Source organism: Protopterus annectens, chromosome 2.part2 (genome assembly GCF_019279795.1).
Source record: "Protopterus annectens isolate FY-2018-M chromosome 2.part2, PAN1.0, whole genome shotgun sequence".
NCBI lineage: Eukaryota > Metazoa > Chordata > Ceratodontiformes > Protopteridae > Protopterus > Protopterus annectens.
In genome coordinates, this window is record NC_056730.1 from 954,130,211 (window position 1) to 954,154,499 (window position 24,289).

At 38.9% G+C, this 24,289-nt stretch overlaps 1 protein-coding gene across 3 annotated transcripts in view; it reads left to right on the plus strand.

Moving 5' to 3' along the window:
- Window positions 1–24,289, plus strand: part of TMEM232 (transmembrane protein 232) — a 2,425,444-nt gene that overhangs the window by 755,638 nt on the left and 1,645,517 nt on the right. For all 3 annotated transcript variants that reach the window (XM_044064268.1, XM_044064269.1, XM_044064267.1), the window contains one exon: window positions 1,833–1,984. In XM_044064268.1, coding sequence (XP_043920203.1) covers window positions 1,833–1,984 — 152 coding nt within the window. The remainder of the gene's footprint in view (window positions 1–1,832; window positions 1,985–24,289) is intronic.

Genomic DNA, 24,289 nt, shown 5'->3' on the forward strand with positions numbered 1-24,289 from the left:
CCTGAAAAGAATCGGGAAGAGAGTATTCTTGAAAAGTGTTTCCTTGACTTTTTTTCTGGTTTATCCAACAGCCCTCTGCTGTATAGTCTGACATATATCCAGTCGGACTATCCAGGTCAACAAATGTAAAATAAAATAAATAAATAATGAGTTATGTGAAGCACAATTCATGCTATAGGACTAAAGTCTGTAGTCTCCATTGAAAACTTGTAGCTCTGAGATGAACACCCCTTCTCTTAGTATAGGTAAGCTGTCAAAAATGTCACTCATTCCTTTTCCCCTTAGTTGAATCCTAAGGGATCATTTCACTAACTGAACTCAGGATGCTTGGGGTGTTTCATTGGCTTTCTAAAGGTATTCTTATAACTTGAAAGACTACCAATCAATAAAGGGACTCAGTAGTAAAAGGTGAAGGTAACATCATTTTTTTAATGATAGCACAGAATGAAGAGAAAGGAATGACAGATCAGTGTGAGAGAACTGATACAGCTGACTTAGATAACTAAGAAAGGCAAACTGATTTAGAGAAAGATGAGTAACAAGCAAAGGGATAAATGTTAGAAATTGACAAAGAGTTGGGTGATTAATCACCCATGTCTTGTCTTAGATATTTAATTTTTATCAATATCTCATAAGTAAATCATTCTTATTGCAAATCCAATGTCTTTATATATTTTTTTCTGTATGATGCTGTATATCATATGTCAGTGGACTTGAGTTAAAATGCAACAAACATATATTAACAATGATATGCAAACAATACAACAATAACTGGGAAATGGTAGGATCTTTCCTGTGAAAGTAATTAACTTCTATTTTCCATTTCATTCTCTGTTTAGAAATGGTATACTTAATATAAATTTAAAGGGTGATACAATGCAGGACCTGCAGACAATGCTTTTGCTCCTGCAATTTGTGTGCTGTGACTTTGCAGTATAATCAGCTTACGAAGACCAATAGCAGTACTGCCTGTAATCACAAGCAAAATATATATGGATGGATATAGATATCTACATATATCTATAGATATATGTAGGCATCTCTATCTATCTGTCTATATATATGTGTGTGGGTGTGTGTGTGTGTGTGTGTGTGTGTGTGTGTGTGTGTGTGTGTGTGTGTGTGTATATATATATATATATATATATATATATATACATATACATCTATCTCTCTATATATATATGTGTGTGTGTTTGTATATGACACATGATCAAAACTGCAACATATCAAATGGCAATTGATCAACCACAAAGTGCACATCTGCAGGCAGTCGAAAAAAAACATGAAAAAATAAGAAGACTATTTTTTTTTTTTTTTGTCGGGAGCATCCCCCTACACTCACCCCTTTGCTAATTATATATGCCAACTCTGAGATTGCACTACAGTGAGGAAAAGGCAAATTTCCCTATAACCACTGCTCTGCGATCTTGGACAAAACAACTGCCAGCACATATGATCAGCTGATTTTCAATCTGCAGTGAAGGCAGTTTTCTGTGTTTGATCAGTTTTCATTCGACAACTTGAGGTACACTGATATATGTATAAATACAGATATAAATAAATATAGATATAATTAGCAGGGCATAATTTGTGCATAATTTAAGAAAAAAGGTCACAATGGATGCAGTTGCCAGTGGCATACTTGTCATTTAGTGTTTTATCACTCTAGGTAAGACAGTGGTGTTTATAAGGAATTTTAGGGTGTGACATATCTTCCATTGTCTTCTGTTGTATATGACTACAGACATAGGTCAGAGGCTCATTTCTTCAGCTACTGGAAACTGATAATTTTTCTGTGATAACATATTTGGTTTCTTCTCTTTGCATAGCACTGCAGATGTGTAAAGGCCCTTACCAGCCCTATCCAAATGTTCTGTTTGCTGTACACTTCATGATTTCTGCAGGAACTAAAATATGTGGTGTGCATGAAACCCAGCATGATGTGGAAGAGAAGGAGCAAGAATGTACCCCCTCTGGACAGGTTGGTAATCTATGAATCTTTGTATGACAACTGTTTATCAGTAATAAATATTTCATTGTCATTAAACTAGTTATGTAGTAATGGTATGGGTACTACCATATTTTGTGTCTTATGTGGTAAAATCATGAGGTGATTGGGAGAAACACTTGCCATATTTATGAGGACAAATGAAGAATATATTTTATGATCAGGTCTGTGATCATAATTTACTTATTATGTGTTTCAGACATGATTGCTAAGAAAGGCACCTCAAAAGGTGAATCTTGGCATCCATGTTGAGACCCAATCATAATTCTTTGTAGTGCATGGAGTTTGCTCTGCTTCATGTACTATTAGATGCAAAGAAAAAAAAGTGCTAAGTGTTTTTCTGCTTTCATTGCCAAAAAGCATGTAGCGAGTGCTGTCAAAATGGTAGCATAACACGTTGTGTTATGTCAGAGAAAAAAAAGTCAGGGACAGAATACTTGCACAGACAGCAGTCAGAAAGAAATCTTTTTTTAATTCTGTCGCTGTTGTTTGCTGGCCAGAACAGTCAGGTTTAAGTACCTGGAGTGATTCTAGATCTTAACAACTGAAGCAGGGATGGGATGCTTACACAGGTCAATTATGATCAGACAAGTGCTCATTTAGAAGTGAAGAAAGACAACCAAGATAGTTCATGTTATCTAGCATGACACTCAGTGGGAAAATAAAGGGGTCTATATTACCATATAGAATGTTAAGAATATTGAACGCTCATATGAGCAAAAACGCATGAGAATTAACTTTTTTTGGGGGGTCGCGGTACAGTGAGGATTGGAATATTTGCACTTTCCTCACTGTAGTGCGACCTCAGAGTTGGAATATATATTCAGAGGGGGGTGTGGGGGTCACATCCCCCCCACAATAGCAAGTTCGTTCTCGTGCAGTTTTGCTTATATGAGCATTCAACATTCTTACCATTTGATATGGTAAATATAGACCCAAATAAAGCATAGTGAATACAGATGAGCTAGAAGATTAGGTAAACTGGAGGTGAAAGAAGTAATTTATGATTTAAGACTGTCTTAGCATGAAATCTGTGTGAAATAAATATTTTAATTAAAAAATTGCCAGGACTTATTTATTTTATTATTATTTTATTTATTTACATTTGTTTACTGGGACATTCCAACTGGACACAGGTCCTTTTTCAGCAGAGGCCTGGGGAGAAAAGCTCCACAGAACAATAAATGAAAAGCAGAGTAGAAGAAGAACAATCAAATGTACATACAATAACAAATAATACATACTGCAGCAAACATTAAATATACATACAATATGAAACATAGTAATGAACAGATATATCAATACCTAGCTAGAAGCTAGGAATAAAGGTAGGATGTATATACAGATAGTACTAAGCTCAAACAGATACTGTTCTAAACTCATAAACCTAAATCTTATATACAAATATTTTACTAAACTCAAACAGATGTAAAGCAAATGCTCCACACGAAGGTGGAAAAAGCTAGAAGGGCTAATGGGATGGAAGGAGAAGATAGAGGAGTAAGAGAGGAGACTGAGTGAGTAGTACACGTGGTAGTGAGAGGAAGCTAGGTGTAAGTCAGTTGGATATGTATTTGGAGTTGAGATGAAGTGAGGTTGTTCAGCATGTTATAACAGGACTGAGAGATTGAGTGAGGAGGGAAGGGGAGGGTAAAGGGTGAGCCAGAGCCTGCAGAGAAAGGAATGTAATGATCAGATGGTGTGAGGCAGGGTGGCTAGGGAAGGGGAGAGGAGGAGAGTTAAAAAGGAGGGTTTCTAGTCGGGACTGGTGCATGGGCATAACCAGAGACTTTTTAAGTGAGTTTTTAGTGCAGTCTTGATGTGATTGCAAGAAGGTAGTGTGGTTATAGAGGGGAGGGAGAGATTGTTTCATAACCTGGATATGACGCAGGAGAATAGTGCTTCTCCCACTGAGTTCTTGGGTTTGGTCACTAGCAGTAGATTTTTGCTGCTGGGGAGTAGTGGTCCAGTTGAGCAGTAGGGCTGGCAAAGGTTTTGAAGAGATGGACTTTAAGAGGATAGTTTACTAATTTGTGGGTGAGAGAGAGTTGATTCAGGTGAAGATGTTGAGGGAGTTCAAGCCAGTCAAGTTCTCTAAGTGAGATACAGTGGTGGCTGCGATAAGATGCACCAGTGGCAAACTTAGCAATTTTATTGTAGCATGCCTCGAGCTTGTTTAGGTCTGTTTGACTAAGGTAGGTAAGTATAGGAGAGACATAGAGTAAAGTGGAGATTATGTGGGAATTGGCAGCAGAAATTCTGGCTGTTTTGGTGAGGAATTGCTTGTTTCTGTACAATGCACCTAGTTTTTTGTGAACCTTTTTTATGGTAAGAGAAATGTGAGTGTCAAATCTGAGATTGTTATCAATCTCAACACCATGTAGTTTGGTGTGTTCTGTTGGGGAGGTGACAGTATTGTCTTTGGCTAGAATATTAAAGTGGGGGATAATTGGGTTAGATTTAGTTGGTTGGAAGATAAAGAGTTTAGTCTTGCTTGGGTTGAGTAATAACTGGGCATTAGATAGCCAGCTTTCTACAGATGAAAAGGCTTCCTGTGTGATCTTGTGAAGTTCAGGTATACTTGGGGCTGAGCAGATGAGGGTGGAGCCATCTGCATACTGTATAAGAGAAGCAAGACTTAGTTTATTATCAAGGTGTCTCACTGGATCAAGATATTAATTTACAATGCTTGGATACTTTCATACTAGGAATATTTGAGTAGTTTAGTGGGAATCATGACACATATAGTCAGCATTAGATGCTAGGTGACACCTTTGAATGGTATCAGCACAGAACTCATCCTTATTATCAGGTTAAAATTCTGAATATTCTGGTCTTACTGATTGTCAAGCCTTTGGCTGTTAGTATTAAAGCTGAAATTATAATAATATTACTTTCTACTTGTATGACTAAAATTGGATGCTGATACGAGAAAACAGCACAGCAGTCTTTTTATTATTCTGAGAAGGTCAACATTTTAAGATCAGCCCACATTTGTCATAAAATTTATGCCAGACTACCTGTGAAAAATGTAGTGGCACCTGAAGAATTTATAGAACTAGAAGTCAGGACCACTAGACTGCAACCTCATGCACTACCTTAAGCTTTCTCAATTGTAAAAGCAGTGCTGGTTTACCAAATACAAATCCCCAAATTAGGATTTCCCTTTCTAACATTTCTTCCCAAACTGAAGACTGACAAGGATAATTTTCTTAGTCTACTTTAATAATTGGATGTGTAAGGTCTTTAGTCTTCTTCCCAGATGAAAGGGCACAGGTGTGAAATAAATAATGGCAGTTCTTTTAGGTGGGTAAGATGCTCCAGGAAGTGGTTTGAAACATGGATCCTTTGGGTGGAAGACTATGTGAAGTCGGTGGGAGAATGGTGAGTAGAGCATGGCAGTTTTATATGGTAGTTTGTGCGCAGGTTAGGCTATAAAAAGCATGATGGGGCTGGAGAGAAGGCGAGAGACAAAGAAGGAAGTGAAGAGGTGCAGCAAGGCAAAAATAAATATTACTGCAGCTGTGTGAAAATAAAGATGCAATTTATTGCTGGACAATGATGCTTTCATCTCACAGTATTTAACTAATGAGACTTTTTCAGACTAAACTTGCACTGAAAAACATTATAAGCAGATGTTCATCATTCCCACTGTGTCAGCGGTATTTTGGGTGTTTTTTCTTCCAATACATGGCTGTAGTGTTAGTTAGTTTGGCTGGAGACCTTTCTTTTGCTTCAGAAAATGATGAGTAAACTGATGAGAAAAAATTGTATTTCCTACCCCGAGCTATGCAGGGTATATGACCTTATAAATGATAAGATGCCCAATTCTGTGGCTATTCCCCCTTCTCTTAATGACCTTGGAGGATGTTTATAGAGCTGCCTGAAGGACACCAGTATCTATTATAGTAGTTCATAAAAAGGCTTAAAGAAAATATATTGTATCCTTGGATATGAAAGGTCTCTTTTTTCATTCGACTGCTGACCCAGCTGCAGCCTCCTCAGCTGACTGCTTAAATGAAAAGTCCTTAGCTTCATCTAATCTCCAACTCCCTCTGATGAACAAGGAAAATGGTTAGATCTTCAGAGCAAATGTTTGTTTCTTTCTAGTAATCTAGCCTTTAGAATGTTAAATTATCAAGGCTATATGTGGAAATTTATTTTATAGTGTGCATACAGTTTGAATGATTTTGCTGCATCCTTACCTGCTGAACAAAAGTGATATACAAATGATATTGTTTCTAATTTGACTCAGATTTCAAAATGTGCTTTGAGAGGTGTGCTTAAATGTGTAGATACAGTCTTGAGAAAAGCTGCTTCTTTTGTCATACTAAAACGGCATACTTGGTTACGTAATCAGAACTTATGATTTAAAATCAGAACTTTTGAATAAATTTTTAAATTCTGGATTGGTGTTTGGGCACTGTGTTACACAAATTTTCAAATAGCAGGATGACAGAATTAATTAATGCATGTGGTATCTAGGATGTTTCATGTACCCAAGTCCTAAACAAAGAAGGTGTTTTCTTTCAAGAGGCAGAACAAACAAAATCTCAGCCAAACAAATGTCAAGGATCCAAAAGGATCCAATTGCTGTTTGCAGGAGGACAATTCTTTTAAACCAAACAAGAGGGGTTCCTTTCCATAAAATGATCAACTCCCTGCAAAGAAATGACTGTGCAGAGTCACAAAGCACACCTACCCCCTCCCACTCTGCCTTCTCTTCCTCCTTCCACCTTCCACCAGGCTGTCTCTCTGTCTTTCTCTCTCTCTCTCTCTCTGTCAGCCTTGCAAACTGGCTGCAGATAGTCTCAGACAAATGGGTTCTGAGACTTAATTCAGAGAAGATGCACTTGGCGGTAGTCCACCAGACCAGACAGAGCATTTCCTCCAGTGCTCCATCACATGGTAGAAACAGAGCTTATAGAACCATTGCTTGGGATACATAAAGGCAAAGGACTTTACAATCATTTAGGTACAAAAAATGAGCCCTCCTGGAGACCTGTCCTGGATTTGTCCTTTATAAAAACTTTCATAAAAAGTTCCAGAATTCAAAATGCTCTCATTACAGTTGTTCCTAGTGTTGCTTCTATACCACTTTCTCATAGTAACTCTAAGTCTCAAGGATGTTTGTCATCATATTCCTATTGCTCCCAGTTTCAGGAAGTTTTTGAGATGTGATGTGTCTGGTTACATAATCAGTTTTCTGTAATAGTGTTTGGGCTATCTGCTGCACCTGAAGTGATTACAAAGTGTCTGGCCCCAATGGTTGTCTATTGTAGAACCCACAGGCATCCACATTTTTCCTTACTCAGGTGTTTGGAAGTCCTTAGTCAAGGCTGCATCCCACCTTTCCCACCTGAGCTTCAAACAAAACCCTCAAAAGTCCTTCCTTGGACCCTTTCAATGAATTGTTTCTCTGGGGTGCGTGACAGACATAGTTAAAACGGGACCTTTTCTTGGATTTCTCTCTTCTAGACATATCCTCAGCAAGCAAACTCCTTAAAATTCTCGGCCTCATGGCACTGATGATCCTCATGATACCACTAGGCAGACTACACATGAGTAAAATTCAGTGGTATTTGAAGAATTGTTGGACCGGCACCTTCATCCTCTTGGATTTCCAGGTACCAGTACTGGGATTTGTGAAACAGGAAATGCAGTGGTGGAGGGATCAACTGTCTTTGAATCCAGGATTACCTTTCTCTCTTCAGACCCCAGGCCACTCTGTCTGTGCACTCTTCGGGTTTTGTGTTGGGAATGGTTTCCATGGTAGTTCAAGTGCAAGGCTCGTGGAGTCCTTAGAACACTCCAAAGCACATACACGATACAGTGATTCATGCCTTACAATTCATCACCGCCTATGGATTCGTGATCATCTTCTACTGATCGCAGACACCTCTGCTTTGATGTGGTGCCTGAACAAGCAAGGGGGTACAAGGTCATACCCTCTTTGCTGAGTGGCAATTTTGACCTCAGGGCTGGCTGTACAGTATTCTGACCCTTCAGACCTTATACATTCCACCAGAGCAAAGGGGAACAACTACAGTAGATCTGTTTGCCTTCTTTTAAAACAGACAATCGCACATCTTCTGTTCAAAACATCCTCACAGCCATGCTTGGAAGACAGATGCTGTGTCATTCCACAGTTTGGGAATGTTTCTGTATGTATTTCTACCCTTTCCAATGATTCCCAAGGTACTTCTAAAGATTCAGAAAGAATTATCAAAGATCATTGTAGTAATCCCCTTTTGAACCAAGCAAAGTTGGTTCTTCCTTTTAATGGGACTGGGCATGGGCAATTACCACCAAATTTCTCACAGAGTGGATTTGCTCACACAGTATCAGGGGCAAATGATGCACCCCAAATTAGAGCAATTGCAATTGACAGCCAGAGTGATTTGAATTTCATACCTTTTAGGCACTTGCTCCATAGGGATGTGCAGCAGGTATTTAAGGAAGCAACAAAACTTGCAATTAGAAAATATTACCTTTACAAAGAGGAAGAGTTTTTCTAGAAGGTGCCTAGCCAATAACATAATTCCCAAAAGGGTTTTGACCCTTCTGGTTTTGAAAAATTTTTGTGAGCTACTTAGAGATGGTTTGCCATATGCTACTATCAAAGTGCATCTTCTGGCCATCTCAGCTTGTCTGCCCATGGATTTTCCTATTATCTCCTTTTGAAACTGCCTCTCAGGCTGATTTATGGTTCATTATTTGGAAGACTGTTTTACTCAGTGGTCTGCAAGGTGAGTCTCTGAGGGGTAGGTGGTTCAAACCTATCTGATTTTTTACAAGGACAGGGCTGTGTTACACACTAATCCATCTTTCATGCCTAAAGTTGCTTCTGAATTTACCTTGAATCAAACCATCAGTCTCAGAGTGTTCTATCTTGATTTAAAAAACAAAGAATAAAAGATTCTACAAACCTTGAGTGCGCACAGGCAGGCCAGGTACTACCTTGACAGAACAAAGCCCTTTAGGAATGCTGAACAGCTTTTTGTCTCCTATACAGGAGCTAAGGAAGATCAACCTGTCTCTAAGCAAACTATTTCATGAGGGCTGTCCTCTGCTATTATTTTCTGTTACTCCCACCATGGTAAATCTCTTCCAGGCACAGTTAAGGCTCACATGACTAAGGCATTCTCTTCAATGGTATACTGGGAAGGGTTGGATTCTAGAAGTAGTCTAGATACAGCAAGCTGATCTTTGGTTCATATTTTTACAAAGCACTACAAACTGGATTCATTCTCAAGGTCCAGAGCAGGCTTTGCTAGGATCATTCTCTAGGGAATCCTTTATCCTTATCCTTCCACATCCCAGGCAGGGTAAGTTTTGGGAATCTACTCCAAATGTCACTAAGACTATTGGAATGATGAACATAGTATAGTTGTATAGGCCCTACTTACCTGTAATAGTAGATATTTGAATTTTCCACTGTCTCAGTGGTAGCACCACCTGCCATCCCCCAGATTTTACATAGCTGAGGTGTGTTTCAAGCTCTTTGATTTGGATGTTTTTGTATCTGGGTTTTATATGCAGTAGTGTAGTTAGGGTGTGGTGAGAGGGGCAACTGCCCTCAATGCAAAGTGTTGGGGGGCACGATCAGCCGATGTCAATCACTCTTTGATACAATTCCAACATTTAAAAGGTGGTGTTGCATTTGCGATCAAACTTGAGCACTGTAGCACTCCATGTGTGGTTTAAACTGTAACAACCACAGTTACCACTAAAACGTGAGCACTGTAATACTCTGTGCAGGCAGGGTAAAACTGTAGCAACTGTCTGCTACAGTTTAAAAAGTATTTTTTTTTAAGCTAAAACATGAGCACAGTAGTGCTTCATGCAGGGAAGGTCTAAACTGTAGCAACTGCTTGCTACACTTTAAAAATATATATTTTTTTTAAACTAAATTATGAGCACTGTAGTGGTCCATGCAGATGGGGTTTAAAATGTAGCAACTGTTTGATATAGCTTACAAAAAGAAACTATTTTTTTAATAAAATATATTAAAGGAGAGTTGAGGGCAGGGCACAGAAACGGGACCTGAATGACTGTGGGCAGGAGGGAGGAGGGGAGGTGTTTTGCAGCCTGTTTGTGTGCCAGTAGAATTAACATCCTTTTTTTTTTTGTTCTGTTGGGGGAGGTGTCATAAATCTAACTGTAATAAGCCAAACACATACTTGTGAAGTCATAGTACCGGCTCACAGCTGTTTCAACCAGCTACACTTTTGTTTATATGATATTGTGATTGGCTGAAAATTTACTCGAGCTAGATCAGTCTGTCTTCAGGTACTTTCCTCTTCTTTGTGGAAGCAATAAAGCCAGAATATTCACTTCCTATGACAGCTGAAAGCTTCCTTCTCAGGATATGCTCATCTCATCAACTGTCACCACCAGAAATGAAAGAGAGGGGAGTCAGAGAGTTTGAAAGCTGGCCACTACTGGGTTATCGTGGCAGATAACCCATAATGCCACTGAAGCAGAGAGAAATTCGAACATCTACTTTTACAGGTGATTTATGCAACTGTACTTTTTCTGCATTACACTTTAGGTCATCCTGTACTTCAGTGGTATTCACAAAGTGTCTAGCCCAGTGACAGCCTTTCACAGGCTGCAAAGTATTTACTTTTTCCCCTATCTAGACTACTTGGTTATCTTTGCAGGATCTGTTTCAAAGTGGCACAGATCTTTTACTTGGGTAAGAAATCTCCCTCTCAGACCATGTTTCCAGGAGAACATTCTAAAATCCTGTCTTTTTCCATTCCACAGAATAGTATTCCTGGGGTATCTCCTGGGTAATTCTCTCAGAGAATAAAGTATACCTATTTCTGGATTTATTCCTGAGTATTTCCATTCAGTCCAGCACTTCTGGAAATGAATTCATGGCATCTTTGATTCTCATGATTACTCCTGACACTCCCCACACTGTGTGTGTGTGTGTGTGTGTGTGTGTGTGTGTGTGTGTATATATATATATATATATATATATGTATATATATATATATATATATATATATATATATATATAAATATTTGTATGTATATATATATATATATATATATATATATATATATATATATATATATATATATATTTGTATGTGTATATATATATATATATATATATATATATGTATATATATATATATATATATATATATATTTTTTTTTTGTATGTGTATGTATATGTATACACATATATATATATATATATACTTGTGTGTATGTGTGTGTGTGTGTGCGTGCAGATATATATTATAATTTTAGTGGTACCTAAATCTTTATGGTCCCAACAACAGTACCCCCTGCCCTTCCTAATTCCAGTTTTGGGATTTGGAAAAATGGAAATCTTTTGGTGGAAAGACCACTTTTATTTGTATCCAGGTCTCTCTTTCTACCTTACAGCTCCACTATAGTCTGTAGCAATAGTTACCACAGACATTTTATATGACTTCTGGGGCTATAAGTGCAGGGTCTTTAGGACAAAAAAGATTAAAACACATAAACAGTAGTATATGCATTCACCTGTCTCAATCATCTGTGATCTCCTGGATCTCCACAAGTACTCACATACTACACCACAGTGATGTTGCACATAAACAGTCAGTTTGCAGCTCCTACTCTCTGTGTAGAATTACCATGTTAATCTGGGATATGGAAAATTTGCACAGTATCCCCTACAGGCTTCTTACTTTCAGTCTGAGCAAAATATTTGTGGCAGACAAGCTGAGCAGGACTAGGACAGACTCCCATAAATGTAAACTGAATCAGGGTTTGGGGCAACTGTGGGAAACACATGAAATAGACCTGTTCACCTTTATTCACAACAGCCACCTTTTATGTTGAGCCAGCAAATCCATCTCCTTGCCTTCTTTCCAGAACTCAAAATGAGGGAGAATGATCTTTCTTGTTCTGCATCTCTACAGACAATTCAGATATTATTACAACAGAACTAAAACCTTCAGAAATTCTGTCCAGATATTCATTTCTTATGAAGGTAAGAAATAAAACCAACCAGTGTCAAAACATATAATATGTTCACCATTCCCACTGTTGCTGTAGCCCTTCTGGTATATGCATCATTTCCCACCTAGGAAACAACAACAGGCCACCTTCAAAAAGCTCACCCCCCACTCCTTCACTCTTACTGCTGATTGGCTAATCCCCCAGGAGGGAAATCATAAGTCAGAGTAAAGCTTTCTTCAGTACTTTCTTTTTATCTTGAGAAAAAGCATTTTAGGATTCTCAGGAGCAGCAATTGGCTAAGAGCTTTGTTGCTGGCAGATGAGTTCCTGTTGGGGAACACCTCCACTCAGAAAATTATTGCTCTGTTAAAAATAGCAATGTGTCTGCTTTATTACTAATAGCAGTATTCCTGTTTTAAGAAACCTTGCATTTTTCACAATATTGGAAGTTTCCTGTAAGGGATTTCTAATTTTAACTAGATTGTTTATGACAGTATTTGGGTCTGTCTTTGTGAAAAAATATGTACTGTTTGTGTAAACTTTGAACAAGGAAATGGGCTGAAGATTGCGTCACTGTAATGGTTATGCTCAGTTCGTGACAACTTGCCATTTTGATTCTGATAGTATGTGTGCGGGTGTTTGAACAGTAGTGACAGGGAAATCCTGTTCTACTTTCACGTGTTAGAATCTGAGGGACTGGGGAAAGTGGTGTGAGTGTAAGTGTGTTGTTTGCAAACACTCAGTGACAACTTACCGACTGACTCACTCCAGCAATGTTCACAGCTTTTTGTGCTTCTTCCCCAGTTATAGCATGCATACTCATTCTGGTCTGACTGGCTTTTCTCCTGCAGTACCAAGAAAGTAAGAAAAAAATAACTTACCAAGGAGTCCTTGCCATTGTCACAGACTCAGTTTATGGATCAGCCATAGTGGTGAATCTGCAGTGGCCATTGTTTGTTCTTCAGACTACTCACGCTCCTCTCTGGCTTCTTCTGTTGTAGTCCTTTTGGTCAGCATGAATCTAGGATCAGCCATGTCCTCTTTAGCTTTTCCAATGTCCGATATGGGCAAGGGAGAACACTCTTCTCTGGGTCAGAGCAAGGCCTGCCTTTAGTCAACTGGTGCCCTAGGAAAAAGTTCTCCACAGTGCCCCCCCAACACCACCCTGTGCCTACATCTTGCTCTAACTATACCATCTAGATTACTATAAAAGTGCCCTTGCTAGAGCGGCACCCTAGGTGGCTGCCTAGTTGGCCTATGCCTAAGGCCGGCTATTGGTAAAAGAGGCACTCTGGGAGATTCTTCTCAGGGTAACTGGTGCAAGAGACCATCAGACTGGACAAATGTCCTACTGGAACTCCTGCTAAGAAAAAAACAAAAAGTTAAACATTGTTCTTTTGTCAAAGTTATTACCATTAAAAAGATGAGTTCCTTACCTTGGCTTGATAAGCATTATATGCAGTAAATCCTAGTATGCAGAAGCCTTTGCAGATGAGCATTCCCTGTCAATCTATTCCTGAAGAAACAGGGTCTGAGGATCCTAATTTTTACAGAAAGAGACATTCTTTTCCTGCAGATTCCCAAGCCCCCTCTTGGATTGTGAAGAAAAATTAAATTCTTATCCTCCTGTGGAGGGATTTTCATTTAATCAGACCATTGCCAGGACGAATAAGCTATTTTTATGGGAACAAATAGATGTTCCCCATGAAGTGAATAGATATTATGATGTGCTACTAAGGGATATACCTCATTCCTGTGTTATCCCTCCAACATTACCAGTCCTGGAGGACGTGTTGAATGATATATGTAGTAATCCTGATACTACTCAGCTATTAGTCCCTAAAAAAACTTATAAGCTGTATAAGGTACCTCAGGCTAATACATTTATTTTCTCTCACCTTAGGTCAGACACTGCTACCATTTCCACTGTGTTGCATACTGGCAACAGACTGGTGCTCAATATCAACCCTTCTGGTGACAAAAAGGGTAAAATGTTAGAACATATAGGTAAGAGAATGTTTTCTTCTTCCACTTTTGCCTTCATAGGATCATAGGGATCATAGCTACTGATCAATACTACTAAACCCAACAACTCAACAGGAGAATCCTTATTCTCCAACGCTGTTGGAAAAATATGAAATAAACTACCCTCAGAAATCACTTCTCAGTCTTCTCTCTCACTTTTTAAAAAGAACCTAAAACTATACCTCCATAAACACTGGCTATGCTCCTGTACTAACCCAGACTAATTATTTTCCTATCCTCTATACCTCACCCTGCATCCTTTCTTTTCTTCCGTTTACGTATTCTTTAAAATACTATTATACAACATATATGTATCTTGCACCTGATCATGTAATCACTAAGTGTTTTGCAATTTGTATGTACCTGTGGGTGGGGGGAGGGGGGATAAAAAAATATATTTTTATTATAATTAGCTTTTGTATTACTTGCTGTTTTATAATATCTGTAATAACTTCTGTTTTAACTATGTATGATTTCTTGGAGCTTTTCTCCCTGGGCCTCTACTGAAAATGGACATGTATCCAGCTAGACTAGCCCGGTCAACAAATGTAAAATAAATAAGTAATAAAAATAAATAAATAAATAGGAGGTTACTAGGCTATGGACCCATAGGTCATTTCAAGCCTAGCCGTTTCATACCAATGTAATACCATAGATACTCTAGTCAATATGTAGGATTGTATTTAGTAATGACTGCTCATGTCCAGTAGGGTTGTGGGCACTATCCCCAGTAAGAATTTATGGTGCCCCATCCACTCGTCCAGGTTCCTTTTGAACAGTGTTTTAGAGGTCCTCTGCTTCACATGAATTGGCTGCCTATTCAAAAGATGCAGCAGTTGCTAGGAGACAAATCTGTCCTTCCAGCATGTCCTATTCAAGTTGCAGGCCATATCTAGGTCCCCTGGAATGTGTAGCTCTAGTCCAGTTTGATTTACGGATGTGCAGCAAATTCATTAGGTTTGGGTCAGAGATTGCTCTGTAAGCCAGGCACTATACAATACTGAATAAAGTGACAGGGACTATAGTCGTTCTGTGTAAGGCACATGCTGGAGTCCCTTGATCTTCTTAGTTAGAAATCTCTGAGGTCTCTCCAATTGCTATAGGTGCTTTCTACTGTACTTGCTGAAAGGGGCGTGATAGTCGATTATGGGCCTGATTAGTGATAAGTATAGAGAGGATATAACCTCATTTGATCTAGAGGTGATGCCTTTGATAATCAAGTGTGGTATGTAGAAAGCCTTTCTTACTATAGTAGACACATGATGGTGAAAGCTAATGTCGCAGTCTACTTGTGATCCCAGATCTATTATCACTTCGTAGGTACATACAGTATCATTGTTAATTTGATAGTGTGAAGGGTTATTGTTTTTACCAAAGAGAATGATTATGCATTTCTTTGCATTCAGTTTGAGACCATGGCTAAGACACCAGTAGTTGGTCTGCATAAGACCCTCCTGAAGAATACTGACATCATTTGGGGATTCAATAATTGCACCCAGTTTGCAGTCGTATGCAAGGGTTTAGAGGTTGCCTATGTCTTTATTCATGAGGTCCATGATGATATGTTCTATGACTTTACAGATGAGGCTGGTTAGACGTATGGGTCTGTAATTCCCTAGATCTGTGGCTAAGCCACCTTTGTGGAGGAGAATAACTGTTGCTGTTCCCCATTTCACAGGACCAAAGTCTGTGGTTAGGCTGTGATTGAATAGGGTACTTAATGTTGATGCTAGTTCATGTTTTAGTTTGTTTAGAAAGCCTGGGATGCCATCTGGCCCTATAGAGGCTGTGTTTTTTGCCTTAGAGAAGGCTTTAAAGACCTGCTCTTCAGATATGTAGCGTAGAGGGAAGTTGCAGGCAAGGTTTGTGATAAGTCTGGAGGGGTTAAGGGAGTGAACTTTTTGACAAATCTGTCTGCTGGCAGGTTTTCTATCACTGTGGGATCAGTATATGTGATACCATTAGTCACTAGTTCAGCACATGCTTGGTTCCTACCTTTTGGACTATGTACTCAGCTATAAAAGGCCTTGTGGTTATCCTTGGCTGTGATTGCTAAATTTTTCTCAAAGTTACCCTTAGAGAATTTGACATGTTGTCTTATTTGCCTGTTGAGTCTGTGGAGGGTGTTTTTCCATTGTTGGGGTCTTGCCTTAGTTTTCTTAAACAGCAGTTTTTTTTGCATTTGTTGTAAAGTTTGTTGATGTTGGATGTCCACCAGGCATATATGTGGAAATGTATTCTGTGTCATGTGGACAGACTGAGGGAATTAGCTTCCACTCTTCCTACAGAAGAAAGGTCTTTTTTTAACCAAACTGTTTCTATCTACCCTTTCTGAGGTATCTAAACATACTTTGAAGAATGTGTATGATTGACCTGTTACTGTCTGTAGGGCCACCACTACTACTGCTACAGTGCTGAGCTGATATGCGTGAGTACATAAAAAGTGGGCTGATTAGAAAAGTCTGATATCATGGATTTTGCTTTAGATAAGGAGGTATTGTTTGGATCTTCCGTTACCCAGGTTCTCAAATGATATGATTGAATAGGGAAATTAATTCAGGGAGTTTCTTAGATATTTCATGTACCCCAATTCAAGTCTTACAAGCCTCCCTTTTACATCAGAAAGCTAAATAAACAAAACCAATCCTTTTCTGGCGAACAAAATGCGAAAAAGAAATAGCAAGAGTGCACTAACTATAAAAGGCAGGTTTTTTTCAGAAAATGGGACAAACCAACAGTACAGAATGACTATGCCAGCATTCCTGTCTTCCCTCTCCCCCAGCCAGTATTTCTACAGATCTGTTCAAATAAATGTCACTCAACATTTCCCTTTGGCAAAAGATTGTCTCAGACTTTTGGGTGTTAAAAATGGTGCAGGAGGGCTGCAGATAGCATGGAATACTTAAACTTCCTTTCAGGGGCATACTTTCCCATCCTCCAAACCAAACAGAATCTTTTTCTCAGGTTCTTCAATCTTTGCATACCCAGGAACAAAGTTTTCCAGAATGGTTCTGGTAGTAAACAGGGGCCTCTTTAAGAGCAGTACTAGGTTCTTTCATTTCTAAATCTTTGTGTGAACAAGGTTTCAAACTTCAAAATGCTGACCTTACAAACATGTTACCTCTCGTTTCTCACATGAGTTACTAGGTAGCTGTAGGTCAAAGAGATGTATACTACCATATTCCTATAGGCTTAAGCTTCATGAAATTTCTAAGGTTTTCTGTTTCTGGGTCACAATACCACTTCTCTGCCTTTATCCACAGCTCCAATGTTATTGACAATTTTTCTAGCCCCATTTATAATTTATTGCAGACTGAATGGCATTCACATCTTTCCTTCATTAAACGACTTGCTTATCTTTGCAATGTCTTTATCCAGATGTCAGGAGACATTAACATGGGTTAGGTCTCTTTTGACCAATCTAGGATTTCAGATAAATATTGTAAAATCTTCCTTGATTTCACCTCACAGGATTGTGTTTCTGAGATGCTTTACAGATTCTTCTGTTCCAAAGGCCTTTATAATACACAACAAGGTGGATCTTTATTTTCTGAATGTCTCCAGTCAGTCTCAGACTTCTGCAAGAGAAATTCTCAAGATCCTAGAATTCATGGCTTCTATGATTCTCATGAAATGGGCTTTATAAGAAGGGAACTGCTTTGTTGGCAGTTAGAGACAACAAATTGAAATGAAACCAAGTCTACCCTTCTCTCCTCAGACCTCAAGCCAATCTGTTACCACAAACATGTCGTATTTTTCTTGAAGAGCAGTTTCCAGGAGGTTTAAAAGTGGAGGGTCTATGAAATCCTTCAGACAGACCAATGCGCATCAGTTTATTGTGTCCATCACCTTTGTTCCCCAGTACCTCTCTAAGTGATAACAGACAATATCACAGTCGTGGTATATAAACAAGCAAGGAGGTACAAAGTCATATCCCCTATGCAGGCTGGCAGTGATTGCTTTGGGAGTTAACGCTTCATCATTCTTTAACACTCCAAGCATGTTACATTTTGTCAAAACAAAACATAGTGGCATACAAGCTCAGCAGAATAAGGAGAGACCCTCACGGAATTGAACAAGATGGTCTTCCAGGACATGATCCAGTTATGGAAACACCTTAAATAGGTTTGTTCACCTCCTCTTAAAGCAGACAGCTGGACCTGTCAAAGGTTTTGAAGGGATGGACTTTAAGATGATAGTTTACTAATTTGTGGGTGAGAGAGAGTTGAGTCAGGTGAAGATGCTGAGGGAGTTCAAGCCAGTCAAGTTCTCAAAGTGAGATACAGTGGTGGCTGCGATAAGATGCACCAGTGGCAAACTTAGCAACTTTACTGTAGCAGGCCTCGAGCTTGTTTAGGTCTATTTGTCTAAGGTAGGTAAGTATAGGAGAGACGTAGAGTAAAGTGGAGATTAGATGGGAATTGGCAGCAGAAATTCTGGCTGTTTTGGTGAGGAATTGTTTGTTTCTGTACAATGCACCTAGTTTTTTGTGAACCTTTTTTATGGTAAGAGAAATGTGAGTGTCAAATCTGAGATTGTTACTAGTCTCAACACCATGTAGTTTGATGTGTTCTGTTGGGGAGGTGAAAGTATTGTCTTTGGCTAGAATATTAAAGTGGGGGATAATTGGGTTAGATTTAGTTGGTTGGAGGATAAGGAGTTTAGTCTTGCTTGGGTTGAGTAATAACTGGGCATTAGATAGCCAGCTTTCTACAGATGAAAAGGCTTCCTGTGTGATCTTGTGAAGTTCAGGTATACTTGGGGCGGAGCAGATGAGGGTGGAGTCATCTGCATACTGTATAAGAGAAGCAAGACTTAGTTTATTACCAAGGAGTGTCACTGGATTAAGATACTAATTTACAATGCTTGGATACTTTCATACTAGGAATATTTGAGTAGTTTAGTGGGGATCATGACACTTATATAGTCAGCATTAGGTGCTAGGTGACACCTTTGAATGGTATCAGCACAGAACTCATCCTTATTATCAGGTTAAAATTCTGAATAGTATAGCCTTACTGATTGTCAAGCCTTTGGCTGTTAGTATTAAAGCTGAAATTATAATAATATTACTTTCTACTTGTATGACTAAAATTGGATGCTGATACTAGAAAACAGCACAGCAGTCTTTTATTATTCTGAGAAGGTCAACATTTTAAGATCAGCCCACATTTGTCATAAAATTTATGCCAGACTACCTGTGAAAAATGTAGTGGCACCTGAAGAATTTATAGAACTAGAAGTCAGGACCACTAGACTGCAACCTCATGCACTACCTTAAGCTTTCTTAAGTGTAAAAGCAGTGCTGGTTTACCAAATACAAATCCCCAAATTAGGATTTCCCTTTCTAACATTTCTTCCCAAACTGAAGACTGACAAGGATAATTTTCTTAGTCTACTTTAATAATTGGATGTGTAAGGTCTTTAGTCTTCTTCCCAGATGAAAGGGCACAGGTGTGAAATAAATAATGGCAGTTCTTTTAGGTGGGTAAGATGCTCCAGGAAGTGGTTTGAAACATGGATCCTTTGGGTGGAAGACGATGTGAAGTCGGTGGGAGAATGGTGAGTAGAGCATGGCAGTTTTATATGGTAGTTTGTGCGCAGGTTAGGCTATAAAAAGCATGATGGGGCTGGAGAGAAGGCGAGAGACAAAGAAGGAAGTGAAGAGGTGCAGCAAGGCAAAAATAAATATTACTGCAGCTGTGTGAAAATAAAGATGCAATTTATTGCTGGACAATGATGCTTTCATCTCACAGTATTTAACTGATGAGACTTTTTCAGACTAAACTTGCACTGAAAAACATTATAAGCAGATGTTCATCATTCCCACTGTGTCAGCGGTATTCTGGGTGTTTTTTCTTCCAATACATGGCTGTAGTGTTAGTTAGTTTGGCTGGAGACCTTTCTTTTGCTTCAGAAAATGATGAGTAAACTGATGAGAAAAAATTGTATTTCCTACCCCGAGCTATGCAGGGTATATGACCTTATAAATGATAAGATGCCCAATTCTGTGGCTATTCCCCCTTCTCTTACTGACCTTGGAGGATGTTTATAGAGCTGCCTGAAGGACACCAGTATCTATTATAGTAGTTCATAAAAAGGCTTAAAGAAAATATATTGTATCCTCTGATATGAAAGGTCTCTTTTCATTTGACTGCTGACCCAGCTGCAGCCTCCTCAGCTGTCTGCTTAAATGAAAAGTCCTTAGCTTCATCTAATCCAACTCCCTCTGATGAACAAGGAAAATGGTTAGATCTTCAGAGCAAATGTTTGTTTCTTTCTAGTAATCTAGCCTTTAGAATGTTAAATTATCAAGGCTATATGTGGAAATTTATTTTATAGTGTGCATACAGTTTGAATGATTTTGCTGCATCCTTACCTGCTGAACAAAAGTGATATACAAATGATATTGTTTCTAATTTGACTCAGATTTCAAAATGTGCTTTGAGAGGTGTGCTTAAATGTGTAGATACAGTCTTGAGAAAAGCTGCTTCTTTTGTCATACTAAAACGGCATACTTGGTTACGTAATCAGAACTTATGATTTAAAATCAGAACTTTTGAATAAATTTTTAAATTCTGGATTGGTGTTTGGGCCCTGTGTTACACAGATTTTCAAATAGTAGGATGATACAATTAATTAATGCATGTGGTATCTAGGATGTTTCATGTACCCAAGTTCTAAACAAAGAAGGTGTTTTCTTTCAAGAGGCAGAACAAACAAAATCTCAGCCAAACAAACATCAAGGATCCAAAAGGATCCAATTGCTGTTTTCAGGAGGACAGTTCTTTTAAACCAAACAAGAGGGTTTCCTTTCCATAAAATGTTCAACTCCCTGCAAAGAAATGACTGTGCAGAGTCACAAAGCATGCCTACCCCCCCCCCCACTCTGCCTTCTCTTCCTCCTTCCACCAGGCTGTCTCTCTGTCTTTCTCTCTCTCTGTCTCTCTCTGTCAGCCTTGCAAACTGGCTGCAGATAGTCTCAGACAAATGGGTTCTGAGACTTAATTCAGAGAAGATGCACTTGGCAGTAGTCCACCAGACCAGACAGAGCATTTCCTCCAGTGCTCCATCACGTGGTAGAAGCAGAGCTTATAGAACCAGTGCCTGGGATACATAAAGGCAAAGGACTTTACAATCATTTAGGTACAAAAAAATGAGTCCTCCTGGAGACCTGTCCTGGATTTGTCCTTTATAAAAACTTTCATAAAAAGTTCCAGAATTCAAAATCTCTCATTACAGTTGTTCCTAGTGTTGCTTCTAGACCACTGTCTCATAGTAACTCTTAGTCTCAAGGATGTTTGTCATCATATTATATATATATATATATATATATATATATATATATATATATATAGATATATATATATATATCAAATAACTTACTTTCCTGCTGTCAACATGGTTTCAGACCTTCCCACAGCACTACTACTGCCCTCCTTTCCTTTACTGACTGTATTAACAAAAACCGAAATGCCAAATATGCTTTCCTCAGCACTATTTATCGATCTGTCCAAGGCATTTCATATGGTTAATCACCAAATACTTATTAATATCCTCAAATCCCTGTCACTAGATACACTCACTATTACATGGTTCCAGTCCTATTTAGATAACAGACAACAGGCAGTACTTTGGCACAACACTCTATCTACCCACCTGCCCATTAACATTGGCATCCCTCAAGGGTTCATATTAGGGCCTCTTCTTTTCTCCATATTTATCAATGACCTTCATCTAGCAATCCCCCAAGCTACATGCATTGAATACGCTGACGATTCTACACTTATATGCACAGCCATATCCACTTCTAAACTTCGCTACCTTACCCAAGAAGTATTTAATACAGTAGAACAATGGTTTACACAACATTGCCTTCTGTTGAACCCCAAAAAAACTAAACTCCTCCTTTTCAATCCTACTCGTAAGACCGCCCCAATAGATTTCTCAGTTACGTCCACTAATAGTACTCCCATATCACCTGACCCAACTACCAAACTACTTGGTATTACCATAGACAACAATCTTAACTTTGACACCCATATCAACAATACTATAAAAACCGTTAACAAAAAACTAGGCTCTCTCTACAGAGTCAAACCCTTCCTTTCACCAACAGTCAGAATAACTATTGCTTATACCCATCTAATCTTACACTCCTCTATGCCTCACCCATATTACTAATTTATCTAAAAATAACCTCACCAAACTGGAAATCTCCTACAATAACATTGCCAGGTTTGCTACTGGCAACCCATTCAGAACCCACCACTGCAATAATCTTAAGCAGCTAGGATGGCTAGAAATTCAGAATCTGCTTAAATTCCACCAACTAACCATTGCCCATAAGACTCTCTACCAACCTTCCAGTACGCCTATACTAACTATCCTCATCATTCCCTATAATAATCTGAAATCCTTGCGCTCATCACACAAACTTCTTGTAAACACCTCTAAATCTAATAACAGGGCTGGGGACTCTCTTTTCAGTAATACTGTTGGAAAATCCTGAAACCTTCTCCCCAGTGAACTTTCCTCAGTTTCCTCTACGTCTCTTTTCAAAAACAGACTGAAACTTTTCCTAAGAACACACTGGCTATGCCCCTGTACTAAACCTGACTAATCATTTTTCTACTTTTTCTACTCATAACAGGCACTGCCTACCCACTACTTCCCTGCAACTAGTTCTACATTCCTTACTTGCCACATTACCTTTTTCCTATTCCTTACCCTTCTTTTCATCCTCTGAGCTTACTCATAGTGTGACAACTCTTTATTTATATAATTACACAATATGCCTCTTTTATTGTTACTTTCTGTATTCTACCTGTAATTTGCACTTTACCTGCCTATTGCACTGCAAAGTATTTCTGCCCTCTCTGTAATTTTGGATTGTACCTGCCTGTGGCACTGTGAAATATTTCTGTCCTTTTTGATTTTTTCTGGGTTAACTTCAAATGTTCTTTGTAAATATAAATGTATTATTTCCTCTTATCCCAGACCTTATCTCCCAGACTATAGTATATTATTATACCTGAATTTTGAAATGGGAGGTATTTAGACCTCTATGATAATTTCCGTATTAACCTGTAACATAATTGTATGTAAAAATGTTTTTTGTTATTTTTTTTTGCAAGGAGCTTATCTCCCCTGGCCTCTACTGAAAATGGACATGTATCCAGTTAGACTAGCCTGGTCAACAAATGTAAAATAAATCAATAAATATTCCTATTGCTCCCAGTTTCAGGAATTTTTTGAGATGTGATGTGTCTGGTTACATAATCAGTTTTCTGTAATAGTGTTTGGGCTATCTACTGCACCTGAAGTGATTACAAAGTGTCTGGCCCCAATGGTTGTCTATTGTAGAACCCACAGGCATCCACATTTTTCCTTACTCAGGTGTTTGGAAGTCCTTAGTCAAGGCTGCATCCCACCTTTCCCACCTGAGCTTCAAACAAAACCCTCAAAAGTCCTTCCTTGGACCCTTTCAATGAATTGTTTCTCTGGGGTGCGTGACAGACATAGTTAAAACGGGACCTTTTCTTGGATTTCTCTCTTCTAGACATATCCTCAGCAAGCAAACCCCTTAAAATTCTAGGCCTCATGGCATTGATGATCCTCATGATACCACTAGGCAGACTACACATGAGTAAAATTCAGTGGTATTTGAAGAATTGTTGGACCGGCACCTTCATCCTCTTGGATTTCCAGGTACCAGTACTGGGATTTGTGAAACAGGAAATGCAGTGGTGGAGGGATCAACTGTCTTTCAATCCAGGATTCCCTTTCTCTCTCTTCAAACCCCAGGCCACACTGTCTGGGCACTCTTCGGGTTTTGTGTTGGGAATGGTTTCCATGGAAGTTCAAGTGCAAGGCTCGTGGAGTCCTTAGAACACTCCAAATCACATACACGATACAGTGATTCATGCCTTACAATTCTTCACCACCTATGGATTCGTGATCATCTTCTACTGATCACAGACAACTCTGCTGTGATGTGGTGCCTGAACAAGCAAGGGGGTACAAGGTCATACCCTCTTTGCTGAGTGGCAATTTTGACCTCAGGGCTGGCTGTACAGTATTCTGACTCTTCAGGCCTTATACATTCCACCAGAGCAAAGGGGAACAACTAAAGCAGATCTGTTTGCCTTCTTTTAAAACAGACATCTGCACATCTTCTGTTCAAAACATCCTCACAGCCATGCTTGGAAGACAGATGATGTGTCATTCCATGATTTGGGAATGTTTCTGTATGTATTTCTACCCTTCCCAATGATTCCCAAGG